At 42.1% G+C, this 9,758-nt stretch overlaps 1 protein-coding gene across 1 annotated transcript; it reads right to left on the bottom strand.

Annotated features, from left to right (window-relative positions):
- Positions 1–13: 13 nt before the first annotated feature.
- Positions 14–6,352, bottom strand: LOC143208144 (uncharacterized). The gene is made up of 6 exons (XM_076422277.1): positions 5,428–6,352; positions 5,115–5,332; positions 4,155–4,895; positions 3,710–4,094; positions 2,214–2,954; positions 14–156 (listed from the first exon to the last, which is right to left on the bottom strand). Exons 1-6 carry the CDS (start codon positions 6,350–6,352, stop codon positions 14–16), a joined length of 3,153 nt encoding a protein of 1,050 aa, XP_076278392.1.
- Positions 6,353–9,758: the final 3,406 nt, after the last annotated feature.

Raw genomic sequence — 9,758 nt, 5'->3', positions numbered from 1 at the left:
GTCGCGCTACCATTTAGTACGAGTAGTGCCAAAGTGCGTGTAATCTAGTAATAAACGTCCGTGCCACGTGTTCGTCGTGCGGCAACCGAACAAGAACGAGGTGTTTCTCATTTACATCTCTCAGGCTACCGGCACCCGCCGCCTCGATTTTCAAACCTTCTTACAAGGTTGTCTCAGCAACCAGGGATCACCCGATTCCTCAACACAATTCAAATAATGAATATGGAAACTGTCAATATACCAGGTTTGGGAGACTAAATGAACAACTCGGGACACTTCTGTGTGGAGGAAAAGCGTTACTTTTACTATAAGACACACAATAATGGTCGCGACGCGTAACTAGGTCATACATGTATCTTTCGCCATTGTTCTTCTAAAAACCCCCTGCAGCGCCGCGGCGCACAGTGGGCCGGATTGCAAATTCACGCGACATTTTGCGAAAAAATCAACTTTCTAATTTTGATATTTTTTCAATGGATATCGATTTCTAAATGTCCACCGACCACGAAAATGAAAAAATTAATCAAATACAATAGCAGTTCTAGTTGTAATACACGCATGAAGTTAGACAGTTTAGGAATATCGGTTTTCCCTACATAATGTGGCTGATCATTCTTAAAGTGTCCTAATAATTGCGATCAACTTCTTGCCCTGAATTTTTTTCTACATCAAAATGCATACTTTATTGATACGAAATCATACTTTTCATTGACAATTATGATACATAACATATCTAAAAAAAAGACTAAGCAAACTGAAAATAATCGTTAAAAATTTGTATCTTTGACATGCACTATCTTTCAGATCCCAGCAAATCCCACTTTCTAATAAGTAAGGATCTTTTCAGTGAACCTTCCTCTATGTAATGTGACAAAAACTATTTCCAACTTCGAACCGGTCTTCAAGATATTATTGTCTGAAGACATCCGCGTTGCGTTAGGGTGCGTTTATAGTTCGTAACTCGCGAGACATTTGGTCTCGCGAGACAGCGGGTCATGAATTTCGAGCGGGGTCGACGGGCCCGGTGTGCCCCCCGCTGTGCGTGGCACAAAAAAAGGTCGCCGAAGATATCCTACCGCCTTAAAGGAAAGCTATCGGTAGTTTACCTAAACGAACCGTGAAGCCGTAGAGACCTTTTTTCGTGCCTCGCACAGTGGGCCCGTCGACCCCGCTCGAAATTTATGACCCGCTTGTCTCGTGAGTCAAGAACTATAAACGCACCCTTATCCTGCCCGCGCTCGGACGCGCGCTACGCGCTGAATTCGTCATGTACGCAGTCTCAAAGTCTGACAGAACTGTGTTGAATAGACTTTCGGCACTTGATATTTTTATATTTTGCAGTAAATAAATCAGGCTTCCATCTCCGATGTTTTGACTGCGTTGAGTTTGACGAATTCTTTTCGACAGTGCACAACGATTGCAAAGACGTTTTTCTTAATTTAATCTTACAATTAGTCATAGCTTATTCACATATTTAAGTCTTATTTATCGAGTTTAATAAATTATAATTACTTATATTAGTGTGTTTAATATACATATAATACAAATATATTTAGCGTTCTTAGTGTTTATCATAAATAATCGTTAGCACATCATTATTTTCTCATTTTGTTAAGCTATAGGTTCCGTCGCAGAAGAATGGCGGCTTCAACAAATCCATCGAAAATAGCTTTATGGTACGGTTTAAAAAAAAAATTTAATTAATTAAATTGTTATGTATTTAAGTACGAGAAATATAGTTACACACATGACACGTAAGTTTTATACTACATATTTCTACTTTTAGCACTTTATTCTTTTATGCTGTATGCAATATCTTATTTTTTTTTATTTACAGCATTACATTTTATTTACATAATAAAATAAATTTTATGATTGATTTATTATATAATCTATAATAAAATTGTTTATAAAATTAATAAAAAAGTGATTAAACAAATAAAAAACGTATCATATTATATATCATTGATAAGGAATTATATTAATAAATATGTATGTCAAATTTCATTACGATATCTCTTACGAGTCAAAAGTTATTCACAAATGTCGCGTGAATTCGCAATCCGGCCCACTGTGCGGCGTCTTCTTCCTTTTACTCGCGCGCCATCTCGCCCGCGATCATCGCACTCGACATCCTCCCCCCTTTTTGGTGAAAACCAAAACGGGGCACACCGCCTTAACATCGCGACTCTACGAAACATACAATTAATAACCCAGTCGCTCGGGTTTCTTGACGATCCGTCCACCTCTCGTGGTCTTCACGTACTGTTCGCAATTCTGTGCCTCACTCCTCTTCTGCTTAGAACTATTACTCGTCTGCACTGGTTTACAGTCCGGTTTATTCCCACACTTATCTAACTGCGCTCTAGCTCTCAAATTTTCCGCAAACGCTGTCTCTTCTCTTGGTATCTCTAACGGGTACACTCTCTGCACCGGTCTCTTAAGAATCCCGGTTTTTGTTTTCAACATAAACACCCGGCTTTCGCCATCACGACTTATAAACTTATCAACTACGCGTGCAAGTGGCCAATCTATGCGTCTGGTATTGTCATCTCCGATTAAAACGACGTCTCCAATCATTATTTCCCGCGTTTCTTTTTTATCCTTTTTTAGCACCAGCTGACCCAGATACTCACTACGAAATCTTGCTCTTAAGTCCTCGAAAAGTTTCAGCCTATTTCTAAATTTTGTGTTTAACTTCCTGTGCCATAGCATATCTAAATCTGGAACTCCGATCTCTCGGATCTCCTGCAAAAACATTGCGGGTGTCAACGGCTTGAGATCGCTCGACTCTTCCGCCATGTATGTTAGCGGTCGCGAATTGATAATTGCCTCGACATCGCATAACGTCGTCGTCAGGCCCTCGTAAGTCAGATTTGCTTTTCCTAGCACCTTTCTCAAAATTGTTTTTACTACCCCAATGAGCCTCTCCCACCATCCGCCCCACCAAAGCGCTGAGAGAGGGTTAAAAATCCACTCAATTCTGAGCGCCGAACTGTGTTTTGCAACCTTCTCCCAGTCCAGTCTTCCGAGCGCGTTTGCCGTCCCCGCAAAATTAGTACCGTTATCACTATATACACATCTAGGACGACCCCGTCTTGCAACATATCTCCTAAAACATTCCAAAAACCCGTCGGTCGACAACGACGAAGCCAGTTCCAGATGTACCGCTCTGTAAATTGCACATGTGAAAATACAAATCCACCCCTTCCCCCCGCTCCGCATAAATAATGGGCCCGCAAAATCTACACCGATTACTTCGAAAATAGACGCGTCGCGGACTCGATGAACAGGTAAAGGAGGGGGTTCACACCGCATGTACTTCACTCTCTGTCTCTGGCAAACTACACATCTCTCGATGACTGTTTTGGTTACTTTGCGCAAAGAGATGATCCAAAATTTCTCTCGTAAATTACTCATGACAATAAGTGTTCCGGCGTGACCCAGTTTTCATGTGTTTCTCGCACCAACATGTGCACGATTTCGTGCTTGTTGTCGAGCAGTATCGGGCATAAAAACCTAAAATCGTCGTCACGATTAAAGATTTTCGTTTTCAAGATAATTAAACCGTTTTCATCTCGTAATGTTTTAAAAGCCGATAATTTCTCCTTTGCGGCCCCGCCGAACATTTGCTCTTGTACATACTTTAATAATTTTATTTCTGCCGCTTCTATCTCTTTTAGCGTCACTCGAAGCTCCTTTCGCTCACGTTTCCCGATTATTCTCCGACCGACCCCCGGATCCTCCCCCGACAACGTTCGACATCTACAGTTTCCTAAGAATCTGTGCATCCACGCCGCGGCCCGAATGAGTCTCTCATAGGACGAAAAGTGATCGCCATAAACGAATTCCGAATTCTCCACGCTCAGCATCTGTACCAGCGACCTTTTTACTTCCCTATTTATCTCCTCCTCGTCCACGTTATGTCGCGAAACCGGCCATTCCGATTCTGCCCCGTACAGCCATTCCGGGCCCAACCACCACTGTGATTCCAATAATTGCGAAGGACTACGACCGCGTGAAGGGAGGTCCGCCGGGTTACGATCACCGGGTACGTATCTCCATCTTTCTCTCGACGAGGCGTCTCTGATTTCCTTTACCCGGTTAAAAACGAACGCTCCTCACTGAATATCGCGTTTTATCCAAGCCAGTACCGTCGTTGAGTCTGACCAATACGTGACTTGTTGCACTTCCCGCGTTAACGAATCTAACACCGCTCTTGCCAACCGGACACCAATCGTTGCGGCCATTAATTCCAATCGCGGAATGGTTGCTGTCTTCGGAGCTATGCGCGATCTAGCACTCATAAGACGCACGTTAACCACCCCCTCGCCTTCAATTCGCGCGAAAACGACCGCCGCGTAAGCCTCACCGCTGGCATCGCAGAACGTATGCAGTGTTACACTACCCTTACCAAGCTTTCGCGGTATTTGAATTTCTTTTAACGAGTTCAATTCGTCCAACCATGAGTTGAAGGTTTCGCGCCTCTTGTCGTCTATCCTGGTATCCCAGCCTATCTTTTCCGACCACAAATCCCGCAACAGCTTTCTCGGCAATAACGATGCGGGGCACGTGAAACCAATAGGATCTAAAACTCGGTATGACGCGGACAACATCGATCTCTTCGTAACGGTCTCAGGCTTCTTCATGTCCAAGACCGCTGGGTTTATGGAAATTACGTCGGTTCTCTTATTCCACAAAAGCCCCAAAACTAAAGACGCTTCCGCCCCCATAAAATCCCCCGAGCTCTCCCATCCTCGGAGATCAAAACCTCCCATTGCCATAATGGATTTGGCTTCTGCTTCAAACTTTTTTAATTCGCTTTCTGACTCAACGCTCGTGACACAATTGTCCACGTAAAATGCGCGCCTCAACTTTTCTACAGACTCGACCGTCTACGCCAGAGTCTCTCTCGTTTTTGCTTTATCTAATACGGTTGTTAACAATAATTCGATAATTGCCGCCAACAAAAACGGACTGCACGCCAACCCAAACACGACGCGGCAGTGACGGAATATTTTTATTTCCCCGTTTTCTATCCACAGAAACCGAAGTAAATCTCGATCCGCTTCATTAATGGCTATTTGCAAAAACGCCTTTTTTATATCCGATACCACGCCTATTTCATTTTCCCGGAACCTATTCAACGCCGTAGGCACTAATTCAATTAAATTGGGTCCCTTCTCAAGGCACTGGTTTAACGAGGGATCTCCCTTCTTGCATGCCGACGCGTCAAAAACGGGTCTGATCCTCGTGGTACCGTACGGCTTGACTACCGGACGATGTGGTAAATAGTGACTGAAATCCGCCTTCTCGATCTCCGCAACTTCTTCTATAATGCCTTCCGACACCCATGTTTAAAAACCCCGTCATACGCGCGGAACAAATTTTGGGTGTTAAGCTTTTCTACTGTTCGCGCCAACCTACTGCGTGAAATTTCAAAATTGCTGGACATGAGCGTATGATTCTCTTTGAGCGGCAATCTCACTTCATATCGACCGCCCGAGGTCAACCGTGCCGTTTTCTGCAAAAAATCCTGCGTCTCCTTGTTACGGAGCGTTTTATCTACCTTTTCTATGGGATCTGTAATCCCGACAACATCTAAACGCCACAGATCGGATAGATCGGCCTCTTGCACGTACATCGACGTAATCATTACCGCCGCGCCATTTCGAACAGCTGTACCCGGCAGCTTCCCAATGACCGTCCAGCCCAGGCTGGTTTCGAGCGCAACGAGACCATTCCGCAATTCGCACTTTTTTCCCGTTAACAGCTTTCCAGCTACGTCCGCCCCAATGAGAACGTCTATGGGACTGCTTTCCTGACCTATGTCGGTCAAACGAATGTTTCGGCTACGCAACTCATCTACCCACGTTTCTTGTTTGACACTTGGAATCGTATCGCAAATAGTGTCTTGATTCATTGCTGCAAAATTACACGCGTAAGAATTATCTACGCTCCTCATACGTATCCGAAACATGTCGTGCACTTTGCTTTCCGTCTTAACGCCGCCGAACAGAGAATGTGTCACTTCCTGTTTTCCTATCGCTACATAACCTAGTTCTCTCGCGACGTTCGTACGAACATATGAGCGCTGCGACGCCGTATCAATCACCGCCCGGACGATTTTCTCCTTCGACTCGGAAAACAATTTAATCCGCAACGTTTGCAAACAAACCGACGGAGATTCACACAACGCGGCCAGATTATTCTCATTAACTGGCTTCCTTTCATTTTCGCTCGCTTTCGGCTCCCGAACATTCTCTCTCGACCCGACATTCGGACACATCAGCAAGACATGCCGTCGCGAACACCAACCGCACTTGATTCTAACCCTACATTTTTTCGCCATGTGACCCCGCTTCAAACAGTAAAAACACGCGTTCTCTTTTTTAACCGTATTTCTCCTCTCATCTAAATCTAATTTACGCGCCGCGTCACAGTCTTGGCTTTCGTGCGCCGATTTACAAAAGATGCAACACTCACTTTTTTCGATGTTTTTTCCTACGAAAAGAACACTAGCGCTAGGCGCTTCTCGCGTGTGTTCTACTTTACCCTTCGGCTTCTTTGCTCGATCAGATTCCGTGCCCGCTCGAAACCCCGTCAGCGCCATCTCGATGTGTTCTTCGTTTTCGACTTCTTGTTGTAGAAATTCGAGAAGCCGCTCGAGCTTATCCTTTGTCTCCGGTTGTCCATTGGCGTCGATGGCCCCCGCTGTATGCCACTGCGTTGCCACGCGCGTAGAACCTCTTCTGGCAGGGACGACTCCACCAACGGATACAGCATGGCCGCACACTTGTCCGTTGTCACTCCTAGCGTCTCTAGCGCGCGGATGTACGACTCTACTTTGTCATATATACTGGACAACGACACTCGCTCGTCGCCCTTCGCGCCGACGGCATTTTGCAGTACCAATTCTAACAGCTCGCGCACGTAAAACTCCACAACCACCTCGTCACGACCAAAACGATTTTTCAACTTTTTTATCGCCTTTTCATAGTTTTCGGCTGCGAGTGGAAAACTGCTTACAATTTCATGCGCCTTCGAACCCGGCACAGCGGCTCTCAGCAGATAGATAAATTTATCCTCCCTGCTTATTGTCGCGTCATTATGAATTTTCTTAAATTGCCCCCAAAAGGGCAACCACTCCTTGACATGGCCTTTTATCTTCGGCAGCTCGATGGTCGGCAGCTTCATCGGCCTTCTAGCCGTCGGCCCCGGCTCTACTGGTTCCGATTGTGTAGCTGGTCTCGCGACCTCCGCGATTTTTGCTCGGGCTACTAAAAACTGTCTCTTATAGGCATCGTCAGACTCTATTTCTTTCGCAATTTCCGCATCGCTCATTTCTGATGCAAAAAGCTCTCTGCTGTGCGCGGCATGCACGATGTCCAACTCCGCCATTTTGGATTCCAGCAACTGGAAATCTACGATCTTCTCTTCTACCGGGCCCACGGCTCCCAGATTCCCGAAAAAAATGTTCAGGGCCTTCGTGAAGGAGGCACGAGCTGCTCTCCTCTGTCTCTTTGATATTTCCATCGAAGACGATTTCCACTCCACGCGGAACGCGAAACTTTGCTTCCCTCTTTCCCCGAAAAAACTTCTCACAGTCCTGTCACGGTCGCCAAATGTTCATATACCAGGTTTGGGAGACTAAATGAACAACTCGGGACACTTCTGTGTGGAGGAAAAGCGTTACTTTTACTATAAGACACACAATAATGGTCGCGACGCGTAACTAGGTCATACATGTATCTTTCGCTATTGTTCTTCTAAAAACCCCCTGCAGCGCCGCGGCGTCTTCTTCCTTTTACTCGCGCGCCATCTCGCCCGCGATCATCGCACTCGACAGAAACAAATTATAAAAATTTATTTATTTAAATTATTTTAACAATAAATTATTATTGAGAAATAACAATTCAAATAATTACTATAGAAACAAATTATAAAAATTTATTTATTTAAACAATTATTTTAAATTATTGAAATGGTATTTCAAACAATAAAGATAGTAACAAATTATAAAAATTTATTTATTTATAAATTGTTTAAATAATAAATATTAGGTCGAACACAATATAGAATACAGAATGACAGAGAACCGAAATCCGGAACCGAAATCCTGAACCGAAATACATAATATCGGTTCTCCAAAATCGTAACCGTAACCGATATAAGCCAGAACTGCCAGCCAGTACCGATATTCTCGTAACAGTTATAAGTGTTATAACATAACATCATTTCGGTTCTTAATAACTATTTCAATCAGAACCGAAAAATAACAGTTTAAACAGTTATTTTCATAACCGTTCCAATCCCTGTCTGTAGCGTAGATTTACCACTATTTTAATATACTATACGATATGAACTTTTTTTGGAAACTAGAGCAATTAGTTTACTGCAGGATGTGAAAAGAAGTTTTTTATTAAAAAATTGCAATTGATCAGAATTGTAGAAAAAATACTAAAAGTTGCGTTTTACAACTTTTTAATGTGGGTCTATCTACAGGGTGATTCACGCAATTGTTACAAGTCATAACTCCGTTATTATTGCATTTACAAAAAAATGCCAAAGGAGAAAGATAAATGGTTCGAAGAGAACTACATCTGTAGGCCTTTCGATTTTTTTTAGATGCAGCAGTGCATGTGCAATTAACAATTGCATCATTTCTTTAAATAGAAATGCATATTGTTTTTTACACAGATCGATTCTTCTGTTCATTCTACGTAAAAAATGATTAGGGTACACATGGCAAAAAATTATTAGATCTCGAGATATTTTCAAAAAATGTCTTTATTGAAGAAGATGCTCAAACGCTTCTCCATTACATTCTAAACATTTCTTATAACGTTTTTGTATTGTTTGCATAACTGCGTTTATACATCAATACGTTGGCCAGCCCGTTCACCTGATTTAAGTCCCCTTGACTTTTTCTGTGGGGTTATTTGAAAGATAGAATTTATTCAAACCCCATAGATTCTGTAGAGAATCTGAGAGAAAGAATCATACTGGAATGTGCAGCAATAACTGCAGATAATTTAAACGCAGTTATGCAAACAATAAAAATACGTTATAAGAAATGTTTAGAATGTAATGGAGGAGCGTTTGAGCATCTTCTTCAATAAAGACATTTTTTGAAAATATCTCGAGATCTAATAATTTTTTGCCATGTTTACCCTAATCGTTTTTTACGTAGAATGAACAGAAGAATCGATCTGTGTAAAAAACAATATGCATTTCTATTTAAAGAAATGATGCAATTGTTAATTGCACATGCACTGCTGCATCTAAAAAAATTTAAAGACCTACAGATGTAGTTCTCTTCGAACCATTTATCTTTCTCCTTTGGCATTTTTTTGTAAATGCAATAATAACGGAGTTATGACTTGTAACAATTGCGTGAATCACCCTGTATACTTAAAATTTTAAAAATACGTTTTATAGATTTGTGTCAATTAAACATATTCTGAAAATTTCAGGGTAACCCTAAAGTTATTCTTCTAAATTTTCGTAGAAAGAATTGGTTTTCAATTTGGTTTAATTAATAATAACTGTGCCTAAAAATATGAAAAAAATTGGAGACAGTATTGATGACAGTAAGTATTTCATCATTAAATTAATTTCCAAGATGGTGGCTTTTAAACATCGATATAAAATCTGTGTTTCTTCGAAATCTTCCGGCTTTTCTATTTTTTAAAACTAGAGTTTGCAACAAAGGCTCGGGAAAAATTAAAATACTTCTATGAATATAATTTATATTA

Source organism: Lasioglossum baleicum, chromosome 4 (assembly GCF_051020765.1).
Source record: "Lasioglossum baleicum chromosome 4, iyLasBale1, whole genome shotgun sequence".
Classification (NCBI taxonomy): domain Eukaryota; kingdom Metazoa; phylum Arthropoda; class Insecta; order Hymenoptera; family Halictidae; genus Lasioglossum; species Lasioglossum baleicum.
The sequence above is the reverse complement of the archived record's forward strand: the minus strand, read 5'-3'. Positions and strand labels throughout refer to the sequence as shown.